A 22,320-nucleotide genomic window follows, 5' to 3' on the forward strand; every position below is an offset into this window, starting at 1 on the left:
TGTGGGTGCATTCAGTTCATAAGCTAAAGCTTTCGCAACGCAAAAAGTGGCCATAGCACCCATACATTATCAAAAATAGTTGTAAGTGATCGAACTTCAAACCTTAGACTAGTTGCATTATAAAATGTATTGTGCAAAAGCTAGTTTGTACGAGGAACTAGTTCTCTTTTTCTTTTTTCTCTTTCAAATTTCTTTTTTATATTCTTTGCTAAGCAAACTAGATGAGGAAGAGCTGGTCCACATGAAATGAAATGGCCCCCACTTTCACTTCCTTTGTCTCGTATAATTTTCAATTCATTCTTGGGTCCACTTTGTGGTCATGTGCCATTGTCTACAGGTCTCCAGGCTACAGCTGTTTAGGGTGCTTAATATGTGTATAGAATAGTTGAATTTCAAAATATAATTGCCCATGACACGCAAGAAAATAAGTGCGTTGAATATTGTAAATTTTCCTTTTGGTATTCGTTAAGACTATCCTTATAAAAATATATAGGTAGTTTGTAAATTCCAAGTTGGTCACGAAATGTACAGCATTCTTTATGAGGAATAAATATTAGTCACACCAGATTCTTGCGCTTGAGTCGAGTAGAAGCAATTCCAATTAAGTCAATTGCCTTGTGGATTCGAATTCACTCAACGGGTTGGGTCAAGATGGCCAAAAATAAAAGGTAAAGACATCAAGAAATCAAATCATCCAAGACATCCATAAAACATCCGAGGAAGAATAAGAGGCGACAGGGCCTACTGGCTTCGATTCGAGCGGTGCACGTCCTCTTTTGGAATCCCCCTGCAGTGGTGTCCGTTTTCAAAATCCCCCTTAAATTTGGCTTTATTTCAAAATACTCTCTGAACTTTGATCATTTTGACCCAATCGTCCCCTTGAACTTGATCACTTTGACTCAATAACCCTTAAATTCATTATAGGTGAAAATAATGGCCGGCCGACAAACATGTGATTGTCACGTGCACGTATCGCACCTTTACTAGGGGTATTTTGGTCCAAGAACTATCGTAACCTAAAAATTGAAATTAAAAAATGCTCAATTGACTTTACCCTGTAATTCTCACGTACAAAAAGCACCTAGCTAGGTTTAGTTCGGTTCACGACATGACATACTCATTACAGCTCTCATCCTGCATTGTTTTCTTTCTGAGTGCAAATAGAATGAGAAAAACCTTAAACGAGAGACTTGCTATGATGAAGTCCCGAATGTTCCATTTGTTCCACCTATCTGCAATGGAGATAAATGTCATATTTTTTGCTTAGTTTGAATTGTATCACTGCTCTCTAATATGATTTAGGGGACAACAAAATGCATAGGAGGAATAGTGGGGACTGTTTATATACATGATAAGATGGCTCCTTACTTGTTTGTTAGAAGGCGGTATTTATTCAAAAACCCAATAAGGAAAAAGAATCGTGAATCAACCATTCCATGAATGGACACAAGCAAGGTATCTCATGCATTAAATGGTAAAAGAAAAGTATTTGATGGACGATGATGCTTATTCCTTTGTGTCGGGTTAATGTTTTATCATCCAATCGGTCCTATCTTAATTCTAATTGCACATCCATCTGTGACTATCAGAGTTTCAACCAAAGAAAATTTAGTAACCATGATTAGTTTAGTGAAATGTTTGGCGATGTCACATCTAGCATGACACTTGATATTACCAATGAATAAGATACTATCTAACATGTTATATGAGTGTGCATCGAGTATGTTAGAAGGTAGCATCTATTCAAAAACCCAATAAGGAAAAAGAATCGTGAATCAACCATTCCGCGAATGAACACAAGCGAGGTAGCTCATGCATTCAATGGCAGAAGAAAAGTATCCGATGCACGATGATGCTTATTTCCTTGTGTCGGGTTAATGTTTTATCATCTAGTTGGTCCTATCTTAATTCTAATTGCACATCCATCTGTGACTATCAGAGTTGCGAACTAAGAAAATTTAGTAACCATGATTAGTTTAGTGAAATGTTTGGTGATATCACATCTAGCATGACACTTGACATTACCGATGAATAAGATACTATCTGACATGTTATATGAGTGTGCATCATGTATGCCAAAAGGTAGCATCTATTCAAAACCCAATAAGCAAAAAGAATCGTGAATCAACCATTCCGCGAATAAACACAAACAAGGTATCTCATGCATTCAATGGCAGAAGAAAAGTATCTGATGCACGATGATGCTTATTCCTTTGTGTCGGGTTGATGTTTTATCATCCAATCGGTTCTATCTTAATTCTAAGTGCACATCCATCTGTGACTATCAGAGTTTCGAACTATGAAAATTCAGTATCCATGATTAGTTTACTGAAATGTTTGGTGATATCACATCTAGCATGACACTTGATATTTATCAATGAATAATGTACTATCTAACATGTTATATGAGTTTCCACCATGTTTATCAGAAGACTTAATGTATTTAAAAACCCAAGAAGGTAAAAGAATTGTGAACATACCATTTCGCGAAGGAACATAAGCAAGGTATCTCATGCATTTAATGACAAAAGAAAAGCATCTCATGCATGGATGATGCTTATTGCTTTGTGTCGGGTTGATGTCTTATCAATCAATCGGTCCTATCTCAACGGTACTTGTACAACAATCTGTAACTACTCAAGTTTCGAACTACGAAACTTTAGTATCCATGATTAATTTAGTGAAATATTTGGTGATACCACGTCTAGCATGACACTTGAGATTATTGATGAATAAGATACTACCTAACATGTTATATGAATGCGCAGGTTACAAAATGAATAGCGTGGATGCATTCAATTCATAAGCCAAAGTCTTTGCAGGCACTCAGAGCACTTATATATCATCAAAGAATTGTAGTTCAAACTTCAAACCCTAGACAAGTTGCATTAATAATTAATTGTGTAAAAGATAGTTTTGTACGAGGAATTTTGCTAGTGCTCTTGTTTTTCTTTTTCTCCTTTTTTTTCAATTTTTCCTTTTTATATTCTTCCAGGAGCAAATTAGATGAGGAGGAGCTGGTCCACAGCTAATGAAATGGCCCCCATTTTCACGTCCTTTGTCTCGTATGATTTTCAATTTATTCATGGGTCCACTTTGTGGTCATGCGCCACATGCTACAGCTGTTTAATTTAGGAAATACCCAACTTTTTAATATTGTTTGTTTGATTCTCTTTCGAGGAACGTGTTTAGGGTGCTTAATATGTGTATAGAATAGTTCGATTCTTAAAACATGATTGCCCATGTCACGCAAGAAAATAAGTGTATTAAATACTGTAAATTTTCCTTTAGGTAATCGTTAAGATTATCATCGTAAAATAAATAGGTAGTTTGTAAACTACGAATTGGTCCCTGATATGTAAAACAATCTTTAGGAGAACTAAATATTAGTCACACTTACCTTACCAAAAAAAAAATATTAGTCACACCAGATTTTTGTTCTTGTGTCGAGTAGAAGCAATTCCAACCAGGTCGATTGCCTTGTGGATTCAAATTCACTCAAAGGGTTGGGTCAAGATTGCCAAAAATAAAAATAAACACTTCGAGAGATCAAATCATCCAAGTAAGAACATGACGCAAGAGGGCGTATTCATCACGATCCAAAGCAGTGCTACACGTCCTCTTTAGGGATTTTGGAATTACTAAGCAACATCGGTTTTGAAAATCTCCGTTAAATTTGATTTTATTCTGATAATACTCTCTGAACTTGATCATTTTGACCCAATCATCCTCTTGAGCTTGATCATTTTGATCCAATAGTTCATTACAGGTGAAAATAACAGTTGGCCGACGAACATGTGCTCGTCACGTGCTCATTTCGCACCTTTCCCAAGGATATTTTGGTCCAAGAACTATCGCAACCTACAAAATCGAAATTAAAAAACCCTCAATTGACTTTACCCAGTATTTCTCACACGTACAAAGCACCTATCTGGGTTGAGTCGAGTCCACAACACGACATTCGCATTACAACTCTCCTCCCACATTGGCAGCGATCATCCATCTCCAATATTCCGATCTATGCTCGAGAAACCCTAGCACTTTCTTCACGATTTATATATGCGGGTCAAATTTGACACTCTTCAGAGCTTTTTTATGTGCATGCGCGTGGCACGAGAGGATTGCATTTTTCGTTTCTTCCAAACTAAAATGCCTCTGGAAAAGGCGCGAAACATGCACCTGCTCATTAGCCTGTCACTATCTTTCTATGCCGATGAGCTTGAGGAGTTAGCAAGTCAAAGTGATCAAGTTCACGAGTATTTTGGAACAAAGTCAAGTCTTGGCAAAAACTTTGAGAAACGAACCCTACTTCATGGGATTATCAGATCAAATTGAATAGATTTATAGGCTATTTTGAAACAAAATCTAACTTCTGAGGTTAAACTTTAAGAAACGGTACATCTTCGAGATGATTTCGGGAATTTTCCCTCTTCTGTTTTCAATGTTACCCTTGATCTTCTTCTCCCACCAAAGATGGGATGCTTGTCAGTCCATCTCCACCTTCTCTTCCTGTTTCTTTTCTGCCACCGCAACTTCTCTTGATTTTACCCTCTATTCTAATTAACATTCTCTGTCGGATCTTCTTTGGCAAAAGTTTTTAGTTGGAAATCCAAGAACGAAGGACCACTCAAACTTGTTCCAATTGCCTAGAAATTCACGAGGATGGCGAAACCCAGAAATGTTCGAATTCGTGTTCCAAATCGACGAATTTGAGATTGACAAAAAACTTTACAATTGTAAGCATTCTCATCTCCAAAGTGACAAATTATGTTTATCTTCTTCTTCTTTTTCAAAATTTGACCTCTAAAATTGTGTAATCACTGGAGCACAAAGACAAATGCCTCTAGAGTAGCATCATCCGAGGTTGCTTAAATAAACGCGCTTACTTGTTAAATAATCAGTTAGATATTTTTTTCTTTAATGTGATTATAAGAACTGGAAAAGTAGTAGCGGTAAACTACAAGATGTGAGTACATATAAGTAAAGACGTTATAAACTGCAAGCCTGGCCCACCTAACCAGGACAATTATTAACACATCGAATTCAACCCTTTCACATTTTCTCAATGCATGCTAATAATCAAGTTGGTATCAAGGTTACAGATCCTCTAAATTTAGGAAATTTTTTTGTAAAAAAAAAAATTAGGAGATTTACTCACATCTTAAATTTACTGCTTTTAAATACTCAGACACATGAACGATCAAATAAAATGGTCCAAGTTGAGCCACATTCCCTCGTTTTACGCAACTTTATGGAAAAATCGAGAAAAAAAAAATCAAACGCATATCCAACCAATCATAATTCCTCCTTTTTTTTAAATATATATATATATTATATTATATTATATTATATAAATGAACCGAGGTGTGATGGTGAGCACCTGTGAATTGATTGCACCTTTCGGAGGTGCTCAACATCACACCTCAAAAGTCGATCGGTCTTGAGCAACCTTCGATCTGGGTCGCCTGAAATTGATGACTTTAATATGAGATCGCAACTGCAAATAAGGCCAAGAGGGGCGCGCCAATCAGACTCGATGGCTGGCAGGAGATGAGGGACGTCACCGATTGGCAGTGGCGACTGCGGCGATGCACAAACGGGGGAGGAGGTGCTCGGGAGGAGAAGGAAGAAAAAAGAAGAGAGAGGGGAGAATGTAAAAAGAAAAAGAAAAGGAAAAGAGAATAGTATAATTTAACAAAACTCAATATATCGACTTATGATATAAATAAAATAATGCTATAATTATTATTTTATCTGTTCTAATTCTTAACTTACTCTAGACTTTTGTCATGTCTCTTTGTAAAACGTCGGAATCGAAATCCACGTCTGAAACTAAATATCTCCACCCTTAGCCCCCTGAAAAGACCTTTCCTTTCCCAAATAGGAAGGGTTAGAGGTGAATATGGTTTGGGTGGACGGTTTCTATCATGGAACCGGGAAACTGCCCACTAAAGATTGATTCCGAAAAATTGAAACTGAGAACCGCTTATCGGTTCCACGAATCCACCGGGGAACCAAATCGCGATCCGGTCCGATTCACTGATGGGTCCATGGAACCGGTCCCATCAAATTTCACGTAAATGGAGATGACCGAGAGCGAGAGATGGAGCCGATGAATGGTCGGAGGTGCGACCGTGAGTTGACGGGAGTTGAGAGTCGAAGCCATGAGTCAGTAGACAATGAGCTTAAGAGTCGATACAATGAATGAGATATAGAGAAACGATTCAGACAAAGTGAGAGTGAGACGAGACGAGACTAGACGAATACTCAGTTGATGGGCGTTAAAGCTTTAGATTAGGGATTTTAGGGTTTTCATTTTTCTTAAAATATTTTTTTTTTTTGGTCGAAATTTTTTTCGAAAAACTATATATATTATCGATCCGGTCTGGGTGATCAAGTGGGCGGTTCTATACCTAGAATCGAAAATTGGATCGGTACTCACCGGTTCTAATAAATTGGAACTGAAAATCGGATTAATCCTCACGGAAACTGCCGATTTCCGGGTGGGGGGTTTCAGTTTCCTTGAACGCCCCTAGGAAGGGTGGCAAACCGCGGTAGTTTTGCTAACAAAAGAGAGAAAAAGAGGGTGGGGACAGAGACAGGGAGAGAGGGAGTCCAGGGGAGAAGAACCTTGGGTTGGGAGGCAGAGGCAGAGAGAGAGAGAGATGTGAAATGTATTCCAGAACAAGCAACTTTCGTATCACCCCACTTGACTTTGCCGTTCACTGAACCAGACCCATCTTCGTGTCTCGTTCTCTCTCTCCCTTCTTCTGCCTTCTGCTCCCTTCTCCTCTCTTTCCTACTTTTTTTTTTCCTATAATTCAATTCAGTTCAATTTCACAATAATTACGTTTCATCAATTCAATCAAATACACTGCACCTAAATCTTCGTTCGTTCCTTCATTCATTCATCCATCCATCCCCATCGCCCGCCCCTTCCCCCTCGGGAAAGCGGAGCATCACTCACATGCCGTTCTTTTCACCTCCCTCTCCATCTCTTTTTCTTGGCTATTTTTGACCGAGCGCAACCCGTTCCGCAGCACTTGCGCCTTCCCCCGTTTCTGGGTCTTTGGGATTCTGGGGAGTTGAGTAGAGAACGAGACGAAAGTTGAAGAATTTGGAAGAGAGCGAGGGGCGCCCGGAGGGGCTGAGATGCGAAGATGTGCCCCTGGCCGAATCTGTCTGCCGTCTTCTCCTTGTTCTTGTCCGGATGGTTTGAGATCTCCACATAACAATCGCTGCCATCTCATTCGGTATCACAGGTACCCGTCTTTAGCTTGGTTCCCCGTCTGTTTGGTTGATTGTGTTGGGTTTAGTTTGTGGCCGTTTGGAGGTGTTTTAGTATTCGTGGGCTTGTTCTGATTGTCCATTAGAACTCATTTTTTCATAGCGTTGTTTAAAGTTTAGATCTTTGGAAGGAAAAAGAAACCTTTTAGAGAGAGAGAGAGAGAGAGAGATGCATGGATCCTGTGAGCTCTCTTTGATTTTGAGTTGGGGACATTGTGTTTTGGTATATGTGTGGATTGTGTGGTGGAGGAGACATTGTTGAATTGACTAGGATGAAATGTGATTGCAAGGGAGGTGCTTTCTCTGCATTGATCTTGTTGCTTCACCGTCGTATTGCAGCTGGATCGTTGGGAACGACGTTCGCGGCTTTCAATCTGAACTTTAGCGGGCAAGTGGATGTACAAGACGATGGAGTTCAGAGAATTCACCGGATGCACTTGAGTTTCGGGAGACGTCTTGCTTGTTCTTTCAGCATCTCCGAGTTGTAATTAGCACATATCGGCCTGGTGTTACTACCTAAACATCCTCAGTGAGGATACTGAGAGAAGGGAATTGATCGAACGTTAAGCACTTGCGTCGTCCGCCCTCCTTTGGTTCATTTGGTTGGTAGTCAGATAAGCATTGGCCCCATCTGCCGTGCAGGAGCACTCATAATTGTAGATGAGTTCCGAACTTGATCAAGCAGATCCGAGACAGAGACAGGGAATCATAAATCTGGGTTTCATAATGGATAGGAGAGTGAGAAGACCAGCAGACAAGAACATAGAATACAGCAGGAAAATGGGGTCAGAACCGAGATGGTTGGCTGAGGGAAAGAAGATGGAGTACAATCGGCAGAGAAGTGCCAAGAGACTGTTGCCGGCTTCGGGATATTTCAGCTTACAGTCGTTGTACGTGTTGATATGCCTGACGGTGTCATTGCTCATACTACCGTTGATACTCCCGCCATTGCCGCCTCCCCCATTCATGTTGCTTTTGCTTCCCATCGGCATTCTGGTTGTGCTCGTGATACTGGCCTTTATGCCTTCCAATGTGAGGGACTTGACGTACGCATATATGTAAAGAGTGTGTGTTTCATTTCGTGAGTCGATCATACCATTCTTGTAAACCCGATCTTCCGGTGTTCAAAGAGGAGAAAGAAGAAAGAGGATTTTCAAACGTTTCCTTCATTGGTACTTCGATACCTCAGTTGAGATGCTCTTTAACATCGACTTCTCATAAATTGCGGTCATGAGACATCGGTTAAATTGTGCATGCCGCGACCTGTACATGCCATTGTTATCCTTTGCGTATCTGGTCAACACTTGCTCTGTCAGGAACTTGAAATGAAATCTATAACTTTGCCAGGATATATCTTTGTCTATTGGGAATTGTGGAATTGACGTGGTGCCACTGGGCGTATAATGGTGGAATCTATCAAGTGAAAACGATTTGCATCATGCATTTGACAATCTTATTGTCCGGTCGAGGTAATCAAGGATGTAATAATAGATTACTAGTTTTGTGCCATTGGCACTGAGAGAAGTGCCAAATGCCTATAAGTTTGGTGCACTCGCCACAAACAATGGCACTAATCAATGTCCTTGAAAGCTAATTAAACCCAGTAAAGGAAGAACCAAAGGTACCTGAACTTGTAAATGACCAATCTTGAGTCCTAACGTTGCCAAGGTTTCGGATGCACGACCGCGCATGTGGTTAGATGTAGATATGTAATCTATAGATTGGACTCATAGGAGTTCTGCTTACCGAAAATGATATAGCATGTGGGGTCCCATCCATGGTTTCGATAGTTCCGTATAGACCTTTTTCGAATGTTTAATCTACTCCTCAAAACTTATTTTAGCCAATCGAGAACCTAAACTGTGGCCTTTAGGTTCATATCGGTCCTTGAAATTAGATTAGGAATGACGATCCCGATGCGTACTGGATTCAAAACGATGAGGCGGAAGTGAAAAATTTTCAGAAAACCCAAAGAAAAGAACTGGAGGGGGAGAGTGAGGGAGAGAGAGAAAGACAGAGAGGCCACATGGGCCATCACAAAACCATCAGCAACGGTCACCAGACCCTCGTCGGGACTCTCGCCATGCTCAGGAAAGGGCAGTCACAAGTGCCATGATCTCGGCGAGGGACGGTGTCCCTCGCCGAGTCATGGCGGTGAGTGTCTTAACTCGCCACCAATTTTTGCCTAAGGTTGGCGGCGAGATGCGCCGCATCACCGGAGCACAATGAGTCTCTGGACCCTTAGCTAAACCAGACAAAAGCACAGCAACCGTTGCTGAAGAGTTTTCTCCAGTTGGTTGTTTCGACGACGGGACCGTAAAAAAGTATCATTTTTCCGCGTTTTCAATCACAAGGACCAAAACTTATGATAATGTCCTTTGTTTCCATTCTAAATGGAAGCAATGATGTTTGGATTACCAAACAAAAGTCTTTTCAAGCTTGTACGTGTTTTGAGCCGATCAAGCACTAGCTGTAAAAAGATTGCGAGGAAGCATTAACTAGACCAACATAGCATTACAGTATGCAAGTCGCTTTCCACAGCCATTGAAGCATCTTTTAAGACGTGTATAAGATCGGTACCCACCCTTCTTTACCCCCGAGAGAAGCCACATGACCCGACCAAAAAGGGATCATAGGAAGTAAGAAGTCGGCCACGGGTATTACAATAAAACTAAGGAGCTTGCCAACAAACTATGCACATCCAAGTTTGTTCTGTCTTCTTACATATTTAGATCAATACCCATACTCTTCATACGGTGGCACACGAGGATGATGCGGCAGATAAGCCGAGAGGCACTACAGCTTTAGCCAGCAAGGCGACACTTCAACGAAAATCTCATCTACCTTCGAAGATCTTTCTCACCTTCAACCCGCTTTCATGCGATTATTATCAGTGATTTGTAGGAAATATAGAGGGATAGAGAGAAGTAAAAGCACGGAGAAAAAAGGGTGCCGCAAGGAAAACTCTTGCTAGGCAACATTCGGAGCACTGAGCAAAAATCGAGGAAGGTGATGCTCCAAAATAGATAAGAGCTCTCTGCAAGGGCGTACTGGCTCTAAGGCTGCATTCTCGAGCCTTCTCACGGCCTCAACAAGCTGTCCCCTGAGTCTTTGGGACAGCAAGGAGCCACCTGCCTCAGTGCACTCTCTGTACAATGGCAGATAGGCGATCGCGGCCCTCAGAGGTCCAGGAATATCTGTCAAGCATAATGGAGACTCACCCCGCTTCAGTATCCGCATGAAATTCATGTAATGTATTTGGCCTTGCCTCAGCCCATCAACAAAAGCTGCCTCTGACCAGTGCTCTTGAAGAAAAGCCCGCAGTAAAGGATCTATCGACTCATCTTCTGACCTAGCAATGCTGTCAGCGACAGCATAAGTTGCAACCGGATCCCCAAGAAAATCCGATCGCATTAGAAAAGCTACACCATCCAGAGAACCACCACTTCGTTCACCGGCGGCTTTAAGAATTTCAACACTGAGAGCAGTGAGGTTGGGTTGAGGAACATGAGGGAGGAGATACGCAGCGACTTCCACTTGGCTGCTAGCTGTTGCAGCAGTTAGGGCAAGGCAAAGCTCCATATCTCGACAGCGCCTCCTCACAAACCACTGCACAACCTCCAAACAACCCCTCTCCGCTGCCCTCAACAAAGGACCCAAGAAAGCCATTGCATTCCCCTCTTCAACTAGACACTCCATTGTCCCAATCTTGCAATAGTGAGAAGCAAAACCCAAAGCCAAGTCGACATCAACATCCAAGCTGTTCCTCTGAGCAATCTGACAGAACAAACCAAATAATCTGTAAGTTTATCAAAAAAAAAAAAAACTACTGTAAAACTATAGTAATGAACAAAGGTACTCTTCAACATGAATATTCTAAAAAAACCCGTGGCTAGTAGTCAAGAAAGCAGACATACAAGCATACATATAAACAAAGCTCAAGCTCTGAACCACGTCCAGCAAAGCATTAACAAGAGAATTCATATATTCAGTTATTGGCAACAGCTACAAACCAACCATCTACTTCCATATTGTACCTCATTGAAGAACAGTCCAAATCATAAAAGAAATCCAAAGACACGCTTCATATTTTCAGTTATTTAATTGCCTGTTCACTTCCATTTTCACCAGAATATATGCCACTATCTCATGCATCATTCACGTTACACTGATCTACCAAAAATATCAATCCGAATTTCTATGTTTAATTGAAGGATACCATTAAGTTATTTAGACTATACTTCGAATCTTGCACTAGGGCATGTAGCTAGCTATCTATCTTGTCCTTTTCTATACTTCGGAAGCAACTAATTCATCTAAACTGGTACCTAAAATTCAAGAACTTGGCAAAAGGAAGGAAAAAGAAATAAGTGCATGCACACGCTGACAGATCCATGTCATAAATGTAACAAATGTTCATTTGGAGAAAGGATATCAGTAAATAGTTATCCTTGTTTCACATAGGTTTGTCAGCTTCAATCCTCTATCCAGCCGTTGAAGCAAAAGGAACATATTATGACTATCTGAGTCCACAAATGGTCAAACGATAAAAATGTCTCAGGCGGCATCCTCTGAGTTGAATAAAGGTTCTCGCCTTTAACAAGACTTATCTTGCTCAGCAAAGAAAAAAAAACTTTGACCAGGCTCTGCCAGCTTGGGCCTGTTTTGTATTATTTTTGTTGGAGGTGTCAGTGTTAGTTTGAAACGATGGTCTGTGAACCCCCAGATGCTTGGGACAGCATTTTAAAACCATGAAAATTATCTCGGCCCAAAAAGTCAAATTAAGGGACATTGTCATTTAGGCCAAAAAAAATTTATGGTGGCAAGATGGTTTACCCTGAATAGTCAGATTACCAATCAACCTTCTAATTGGACTTTTACGCAAGAAACCAAACAAATTCTAGTTTGTTTGAGGCATCAGAAGCGGATTCCCAGATTCCATAGCGCACCAAAATAATTTCATATCGAGCAGTACTCTGTGGAGGCGATCAGAACAAGAACCAGGGCACACTAATATTAACCACACAAATCATGCCACTGAAATGTCATTGATAAGCCTGAGAAGTATGTATCTCTGTTTTTATAGAAATCATCCACCAAGCAACAACTGAAAATGAAACTTAACTAATGTACTCCATACAGCACATTCAACAAAGAAAATTCGTACATGAGAAAGATGCATAAGAATTACAATTGAGAAAAAACATTTGCTTCTCATGCATTGGAAAGAGAAGCATCAACAAGAAACCCGAGTCAAGGGAAATAGAAAATACAGAACACAACTGGAATGATGTTCTATGAAAATATTTTCACAAAGAGCACATGCAAACTAAAGTAAAGAATTTTCAGAAAATAAACAGGTTAGAAAGATCACCTGTAACAGAATGCGCACAAGTTCTGTGCTTCCAAACCGTGATGCTTCAAGAAAACACTGGTTAACATTGTCAGCACCCCCCTCGACAAGCATGCCCAGCAACCCTTGGATGGCAGTTGCAGCTATACCAGATGCCCAACCAGGATCAAATGTACTAGAGAAAAGAGTAAGAGGAAAGCAAGCAGCGTCAAAAGCCTCCGTGAAGTCCTTCCCTGTAAGATGATTACCAGCAAGATCCAGGAATGTCTTAAATGCAGAGAGCTGGAGTTGAATTTCAACAGCTGAGCTGTGGTTGATCCTATCTCTATTTCCTTGGCACCGAGAATGCAATCCAATACACTTCAATGCCCATTCAGAAAATTTTTGGACCTTAGCACCAGCCTCTGCTTTCAGAACCTCATCACCATTACACTCTTGGAGACGCTCGTGCAACCTGATATAGAAAGCAATGATGAGATTCTTACAGGGAGTGAAATGTATAAGCTCCATGCGCTGATTTTTCTACACTAGTATGGTTAAAGCAGCTGCATATTCATTGCATGCGTTCATTGCCTTATATGGGCTAATCACAAGGAATCCTTCCCAACAAATAGCATGTGTTTTAAGGATTTAGAAAGAGGACACCAGCTAACTAGTATCTCAACTTTTTTGACCTGCAGCTGATCAAATTGACGCTAATTCACGGAGCACGAATCCCCATCAAGCAAGATCTATAAAAACTTAAAAGCAGTGTACAAATCAGGACATATATCCAAATGGGATAGAAATGAGCAAGATAAGATTCGCACACAACCAGCACCATATGTACACAAATCTACTTGCCACGGATTCTAGGAAAGAACATATAAAGCATGATCCGAATGGATGAAGCTCCGCTGCTTCGAGAGGGTTTACATAACCAAGGCAGCGGAATAACTTCACATAAGCGAGACAGAGATAGTAAGAACAAAGATAGAGATTCATAGCCATTGGTGATCTGAGTTCTACAGATCTATGCAAGCTAAACTGCAGCACGAATAGTTCATGGAACTTTGCCAATCGGAAATAATCTATTAGTAGAAAGCTACAGTTCTTGCCTTTGGGCCATCATAGTTACTGTATCTGCCAAACTCATTGTCCGACTTTGGCAAGCCGAGACACAGGAAGCCAGAAACGAAGTCCTAAGAGCCGCTCTCGTGAAATCATAAGCACCATTAGCGATGATATTCTTTATCAATCCGGTGATCCCGTGTAGCTCTTGATGAGTGCTCAAGAACCATATCGAGTCTAGAGCAATGCATAAAGTATCATTGAGTGTCTGGGGATCAGCCAACAGTATCAAACTCTCCGCAAGCTCCCAGTCATGCGAGCTCACTGCTCCCTGAAACAGCCTGCACAGCTCAATCCTGTCCTGTCTACTCAATTTCTTGTCCGGCCCATACTTCTCCTTCTTCGAGAGCCCCGAATCCGCCGGACCTACTCCGGACTTGAGCTTTTTGGAGCTGCAAGGGCAACCCGACAACGCCCTCGCGTCTTCGCTTACATGGGAACCTCCGGTCGAGCAGAGAGTGTTAGGGCCCTCGCCACCTTCCAGACAAAGATCGCCACTTCCATCAACGAAATCTCCATTCCCGCTCTCCTCAAGTTTCGGCTCGCCAGATTTCGCGAAACGCTCGCCGTTCGTCTGATTCCCCGGCTCCAAGTCATTGCTCCAGGCCGCAAAGCGTTTCTCTTCCTCCATCTTCCGAGCTGCGGCGAACAAAAAAAAAGAGAAGCACCCCGATCCCCGATCAAGCAAAAGCCAATTCCTCCCGCGTCCAGAAACTACAACATGCCGAACTAACTCCGACCTCGACTCATCGCACAAATCCAAAAACACACCTCACATCCTCACCCGCTCGCCTCTACCAAAACCGCAGCTCCCATACCTACTCAAAAGGGGGGAAATCAACAGCCTAAGCCCGAATCCGCATCCGAGCAGCCATCCGGCACCGGGAAAAACAGCGAGGAATCGGCGGGGGAAAAAAAACCCTCGATCGTCACCGACGTCGCGGCATCGCGCATCGGACCTCCGGGCCGCCACCAGGTAACACAAAGGCTCCCCCCCACTCGATCATCACCTCGGCGAGAACTCCACGCCTTCCTCCATCGGAACCTTCCAGCGGCGGCGGAGGCGGAGGAGGAGGAGGAGCGAGAAAGAAACAAACCCCTCGCAGAGATCCGCGGACCTTCACCGCCGGCCGATCGAGACGGGGCGCGAAATCTGCGGCGAGCAACCAACACGCGACCAAGCTCAGAGCACAGATTCCTTCAGTCGCGAAGACGGAAGATACTCGGAACAATCAGGATGCGCGGAGGGAAGGAGAGAGAGAGAGAGAATCGATGGGAGATGCAAAGGAGGGGGAGGAGGAAATGGGGGAAGAATCGAACCTGGCGATTTTCAGTGAGGGATGGGGAAGAGAGAGAGAGCAAAAACCCCTCCTTTTCTTTTTCTCTATTTTTTTTCTTTTCCTTCCTTTTTTTTTTCTGGCGGTGCTCTGAGAATTTTGTGAACCAGCAAAATGGAGGAGCTCCTGATATTATTGATTTTTTTTTTCCCGTTCTGTTTTGGTTTTTGTTTATTCACTTCGCGGCACTTACGACGTCACTCGTTTGAGTGAAATTCATGTGATTCCCCCCTTTTTTTAATGCATTTTATATTAAAATGAGCGTGAAAATATATGGCCGTGTGATCGCGGACTAATAACGTATGGTGGTAAATAATTATTTTCCTGAAAGAAAATGAATGATTTGTGTTGCTCGATGAAAAAGAGGGTAGCGGATCATTTTGATTTTTAAGGGAGCACCAGAATGATAAATAGATTGAGATTTTTCTTCTTCTTTTTCGGGCACGAGGTGTTAAAAGGAAATAATGCTATTTTCGTCGTATTATTTATCATTTGACGTGTGAGGCTCACTTTGGAAATTGAAAAAACACTTTTGATAAATACGCATAATAAGTGGACACTAAAATTCCATGGCATAAAACTGAAAAATGCGGGATAGCAATAGAAATCAAACAATTCAAATTATATTTCGATATGCCATAAAACTTCATGGCATATTGACTATTTTATCCTAAAACCTGTATTCAAGAGCATCTAGAAAGTTCATAAACATCATATTGCTTTATGCATAGAAATAGTTAAGAAATTGTACCTAGTTATGTAAACTATTCGAAAATCTATTCTCTTTTAGCTAAAAATATCATACGGAAAACATTTTTCAATTGCTTAGGTGGCATCAGGATGGCAATCCAATTTAGCGAAAACAATTTCACGAGAAGAAGCAATTTTCCAGCTATCTAAAGTTTTAGGTATCGAGTCCTCAAACGATCTCCTGAAAAAAGTCTATAATAATATATTAAAATGGATTTCTTAAAAAACGAGGCAAATCGGGGTCCTATTGGAACTTATCAACAAATCACGCGTGCGAAAGCTGGTTCTCGATACCATCCCGGGACTTTCTTCGTCTCAACGAGCATGGGGTCCGCCTCGCGGTCAGCACGGTTCGCCAAGATTAGTCGGGTGTTCGAAGATAGGTGGAGCCAGTGACACCGTAAAACAATAATTCGGAAATTATTATTATTATTATTATTATTATTATTATTATTGTTATTTTGGTCGAATGATTCGGGAATTATTGGATCGGGTCGAAAATAATATTTTTTTTAGAGGAGGAGGGGGCAAAATCGACAATTCGAGGGGAGAGAGAAGGTAGGAGAGCGGCCGCAAGAGGACAAAGTGGGCGAGCGCGACACCACCACCACATAAAGAGGGGGCCGTGACGCAAGCGGTAGGGGAGGAGGGGGGGGGGGGGTGGTGGGGTGGGTCCCGCCCCCTGTGGCCCTGTTCCACTGCAATCATTACGCACGCACCTGTCCTGTCCCCTTCTCTTTCTCCCCCCGGCCCCCAAACTTTTGCTTATTTCCACTTGTGCGCCCCGAATTCTCCGGAATTTGCACAGTTTCCCTCTTTAAAACATTCTTATTTTCGTTACGGGCAAAAGAAGAGTCTCCTTTTTCTTGTTGGACCACTTCTTAAGTAATCAATTGAGGGAATTTCGCGGTGTTTATTCTCGAGTTACTCATCATTAATACTTTGAAAAGTGAATTATTCTTGATCGAGTATATTTAATGAGTGCCAGCTTTGAACAGTGCCTCGATACTACTCGTTAACAGATCAAGTTTTTAATATTTGTAAAACAATTTTCTTCCTTTTTTTTTTTTTTGCTCTTTACAATATTGAGTGTCCGATGTCAATTGACAATGAATTAGGCCCGTAAGTATGTTCATTTCCCTATGTTGTAAGCCTACGTTTTTGGACGGTCCGATAAGAATGAAAATATAGCGATTCGAGCGCAAACACAAGATGAAAAATATGAGAAATTTGGGTTCTTTTTTAGTTATAAATATATCAGGAGAAGAGTTAACGATTTGGAAAGTGCAACTTTTTTTTATCATTTGGTTGGTGAACAAGTGCTCCGAAGGGTTTTATAACGGGATCAAATTTGTAGAACTTCCATCTCGAAGACTTACGTTACGTACGACGGTCCTTGTGCTCGTTGTTATGAATATTTTGGTTGGTAAAGACGGGCCCCCATTTTCGCCATCTAATACATTCCATGAATTAAATTTTGGGTTAACACCACGAAAAATTCTAAACTGATATATCTGTGATAAATTTACCTAAAATTATTTTTTTGATGACAAAAAACCCAAACTGAACATGTGATAATTTTATCTCGAACTATTTTTTTGACCACCAAAAATTCCAAATTAGTACATCAGCGACAATTTTACCCCGAACTAATTTTTTAATATTATTTTTTCAAATTTTTTTATTTTCTTTTCTTTTTCCTTCCCTTTTCTTTTTTTTTTCCTTCATCTTCAACCTCTAGCCTTGGCGAGGTCGGCCCCACGGCCACCGGGCAAGCTCTACCTCTCAGATTGCCGGCGAGGTCGGCCTCACCCAAAGAACTCCGGGCGAGGTTGGCCTTGCCCGCCCCTGGCCGGGTTCGACCTCGCCAGTTGCCGGCGAGTTCAAGCCTCGCCAAGGGCGGGCGAGGCCGCCCTCACCAGTTGCCAGCGGGGCCGAGCCTCGCCAGCGACGGTGAGGACGACCCCTCGCCAGATCTGGCGAGGCTTGAACTCGCCAGCAATTGGCGAGGTCGAACCTGGCTAGGGGCGAGCAAGGCCGACCTTGCCAGTTGCTAGGCGAGGCCGACCTCTTTGGCAACTGGCGAGGTCGGCCTCTCCAGCGGTCGGCGGGGCCGACCTTGCTGGCCATAGGTTGAAAATGAAGGAAAAAGAAAAAAGAAAAAAAATTCGGAAAAATAATATTAAAAAATTAGTTTGAGGTAAAATTATCGCAGGTGTACCAGTTTGGGGTTTTTGGTCGTCAAAAAAAAATAGTTCGGAGGTAAAATTGTCACTGAGATGTCTCAGTTTGGGATTTTTGTAGTTAAAAAATAGTTTTTGGTAAATTTATCACAGGTATATCAGTTTAGGGTTTTTCGTGGTATTAACCCTTAAATTTTTCACCTTCGAAAGTATGTTTCGCAATTAAATCTTGACTTTCGTTTGCATCTTAGTTGTCTTAGTTATGATTTGGGAAAACGACACAAGCAATTTCTAAATTTTGACTCAATATGTAGTGTGGTCCCTGAATTTTTAATTTGTTTGATGTATTCACTGAACTTTAACTTAATGTTCAATATGATCTCTGAACTTTTAATTTGTTTAATGTGATCTTTGAACTCTTAGTACGTATTCAATGTAATCTTTGAATTATATGAAAATGTTTAATGTAGTCCTTCTAATAGGACTATATTAGGCCAAAGTTCGATAATCATATTACACATTGGTCCAAAATTTAAAAACTGTTTGTGTCATTATCTCTTATGATTTTTATTTCATGGCGTAGTTAATAGAACTAAACAATGATGACTTATTCCATTGGTCATGGGATTTGTCTCCCAATAGTTTCGACAAGGATGGCACCACGCTCCCATTTTTGATTCACGGGCACGTTTTGGGGGAGATCCGGGGAAATGACATTTCCCAAAAGTATCTTTGACTCAAGGTGTATTTACTCGAAGCAAATACTGTTTTGTTGCCCTTACTTTGGTGCACTTTTGGCAAAGTAACTTTTAAGTGAAAAAAAACAAAGGGGGTAGAAGGGTGTGTAGGGGGGATAAAGCGTCTATTGAAGAACCGACAAACATGATGAAAGTAATTGAAATCGGCGAGGCTTGAGCTGTTGAAAAGGCCAAGCGACATGACGTTGAGGTCGCGTGATTTCAGGCCGAGCATTACCTAGGTCATGTGACCTCGGGTTACCTAAGGGAGGCAGCGCCAAGGGTAGCATGAACCCCGGCGGCCCTTGCCTGAGGTGGCATGACCTTGGGTGGCCTAGGTGAGGTAAAGCCGCATGGTTGAGTCATATTCGAGGTGAAGCCCACAAACCCTCTAGTGGCCGAGGTGAGGCAACACCGAGGGTTGCATGATCTTGACGACCTTGCTGGAGGTCGTGCAACCTCTAGCGGCCCAAGCAAGGTGATCGTAGCAAAGCCAAATAGTGCAAACTCAGATCCCATGAACCCAAATCTCGGCAACCGTCGACCATCGATCCTCTACGACACTTGACCCTCGGTGATTGTCCCTTAGCAACCATCGCCCTTAGGGTTGCGTCAATCGAAATCTGAAGCAACAGATAGTGGGTGCGTTTGGTTGAGAGAGACGATGAACAGTAAATATTAGGGCAAAATAGGAACTCGAGAATGTTGACGAGAACAAAATTGGAAGAAAAAAATTAAACCGAAGTAATGGAAGACCTACTTTGGATTTTGCCCTTTGCCAAAGCTAACTTTTCATTTAAGGTGATCTAAACAAATTCCATCAAACGTCGCAACTTTCCCTCAACTTTAAAGGCCCAAAGTCCTTTCCCAACGCCATGCGAACGTGGCCTTGCACTTCAAATCCTCGGGCCAATTTTGTATTCGAACTTTAGTTCCTTTTGAGATTGACGTAGAAACGAGTACACAAACATGCGCACGCATCTTTATATCATATATATTCGCTAGATTGGGAAGGATGAGAGCATTCTATAATTGGGTGTTGGCCATTAATGAAGTACAATTAACAAATTTGATATTATTAATTTTTATCTAATCTTAAGAATGTGTTTTATTTCATATATGATATTAAATTTAAATAGGGTACAAGGTTTTTATTTCCAAATTGTGTTAATTATGTATCTCCCCCTCTTCCGCTAGTAAGGCTACCTTCATCTTCTATGTTCTCTTTAATTTATCCGTGCACATCGCACCGGGCATAGCTGGTATTGTTATCTTTTAAAATGTCTTAGATAAACGAGGCAGGAGTTTTTAAGTTCCGAAGAGAAATAGACGAGCATTTCAAGTTGTAAAATCTCTTATGCACGGGTCGAACAACTTTTGCCTCATTTATCTAAGACTAATGAAGATTTTACATCAGTGATAACTGGTTCGTTAATACCATAATCTCATGTTGGACAGTTGAAATATAAACAATAGTCAATTACTAGAGAAATTGCCGGAGATAATGATAGCAGAATTTTAGATAATGATTCTCTTCCCAACCTCGTACAATGTTTGAAAAGAAGCCGTGATTAATTCGAAAAAAGAAGGCAAACGATTCTTTAGATGGATTATGTCACACCCCGAAAACAACTAGAAAGGAGATGACACGGTTTTCGTTCCACACGAACGACACAACCTCAAACATAACCATATATATCTCAAACCACATATATAAATAAACCAACGGGTTGATCACAACACCAAAGTTTCCATAATCCACAAAAAAGAACATGTAAAAGTAGAACTTAGCCAACCCAACAAACTAATAACGTACATGCATACAACTCCTAAAAACCATACACAAAATCTAACTCCCAAAAGTCCTGTGAGAGCGACCTCGTACTAACGGCCGCTAGCCGAGGAGCCTGAAAAGATTGGGACAGAGAGAGGTGAGCAACACAACCCAATGAGTAGTATATATTTTCTAAGTAGATCGAGCAACCACTATACATGTATACAAACAATACAAAAACTTTAGAAGCAAAATTCAAGGTATAAAATACATATCGAATCACATAAGAGTTGTTTCATTTTATCAAAACTTTGTAAAGGTAAAAAATACATATTTAAATCCATCATCATAATTCAATTATCAATGGTCAAGTCCATTGATCAATTTCCATAAAAACCACGTCAATGGTCCATTTCATTGACTAATTTATTGCTTATTATACTACCATGATCACGACACAATGCCTTGTGACAATGTGACCAAGATTCCGCCTTAATAAGGTCTTCACCTACAAAATCAGTGGCTCGGTCTAGAAGGATATCCTAACTTGTATGCATATCTCGAGTTCACAGCTTTTTTTAGCATTAAAATCCTCTAATATCTATATCCAATCGAAAATACATTTCACAAACCAAATAAATAACTTTCTGGCAACACAACTCATCCACCAAAAATACATTTCATAAAAGCATTTCTCAAATAATTTCTGAACTTATTTCATAAACTAGGTCGTAACGCAATATACATATATATCCTTTCACAATATATTTCCAAAACCAATTCTCAAATCATTCACAAATAATAAAAGGTAGTAAATGTTCGATCTCGAGTTATGCAATAAAAATGCTCTTTAAGTTCAATATATATATATATATATATATATATATATATATATATATATATATATATATATATATATATATATATATATATATCGAATCATAACTTCTTTGAGACATGGGTTTTATAAAATCAAAGAAGAGATAATACTGCTCACCTGAGAATACCCGAAACTAACAACAAGTAGCTAAACGAGCCAATGATTTCGTAATCCTAACAATTAAACGAGAATCAACGTCAAAACCACCTAAAATACTATAACAACTATGAATCAGTTAAACAATGCTTAAACGCTAACAAAACATCTCATACGCGCCAACAAATCACATACCAAAGCAATTATTTAAGCCGTTCACAATGCAAAGTTCACATGCAAAACCCTAAAATTCCCACCCCGACCAAACCGTTGCTTCAAAACGACTCCTGTCGAACTCCATGGCTCTACAACATTATAAACCACCATTTCCATGAAATTCCACAACTCAACAGCTAAAAAATTAGATTTCGCGGCTCGAATCTCTCGTAATGCCAAATTTAAACCATAACTCCAAAAATTACTTTGATTAGACGAACGAGGAACACAAATACTTATCGGGCATTACGATATAAAGTCGAATCGGCTTGGCAAGATCGCGCGATGCAATACTATCTCCTCTTTTCCCTTTCCTCTTCTTAGTTCTTTCCTTTCTCTTTCTCACTTTCCTTTTCAGTTTTTCCAGAGCCCTCGGCAACTGAAAGCATCCCCATTTGGCCTCTTTTTTTTCTAAAGTGGGTCCCACCACTACTTTTTGACCTAGTAAAAAACAGAAACACAAATATTACAAATTATTCGTAACAACCCTTAAATCGCATATTGATCAAGCCAAATTCTCACTTGACTCTCGATCCATAGTGAACAGGATGTGTCCGGCTCTCGATAAGTGGTCGCACTTTATCGGAGCGGCTCATG

General features: G+C 40.9%; 2 protein-coding genes across 2 annotated transcripts; one reads left to right on the forward strand and one right to left on the reverse strand.

The window, feature by feature from the left end:
* The first annotated feature begins 8,013 nt into the window (after positions 1-8,013).
* Positions 8,014-8,349, forward strand: LOC130134472 (protein AUXIN-REGULATED GENE INVOLVED IN ORGAN SIZE-like). Its single transcript, XM_056305336.1, has one exon. It carries the CDS (start codon positions 8,014-8,016, stop codon positions 8,347-8,349), a length of 336 nt encoding a protein of 111 aa, XP_056161311.1.
* Positions 8,350-9,947: 1,598 nt separating this feature from the next.
* On the reverse strand, positions 9,948-14,381 carry LOC130135752 (ankyrin repeat protein SKIP35-like). Its single transcript, XM_056305443.1, has 3 exons — positions 13,738-14,381; positions 12,662-13,094; positions 9,948-11,064 (listed from the first exon to the last, which is right to left on the reverse strand). Exons 1-3 carry the CDS (start codon positions 14,379-14,381, stop codon positions 10,258-10,260), a joined length of 1,884 nt encoding a protein of 627 aa, XP_056161418.1. The 3' UTR covers positions 9,948-10,257.
* Between the last annotated feature and the right edge of the window lie 7,939 nt (positions 14,382-22,320).

This window comes from Syzygium oleosum, unplaced genomic scaffold (assembly GCF_021117445.2).
Source record: "Syzygium oleosum isolate NSW1041296 unplaced genomic scaffold, Sole_v2.1 Sole_v2.37, whole genome shotgun sequence".
Lineage (NCBI taxonomy): Eukaryota > Viridiplantae > Streptophyta > Magnoliopsida > Myrtales > Myrtaceae > Syzygium > Syzygium oleosum.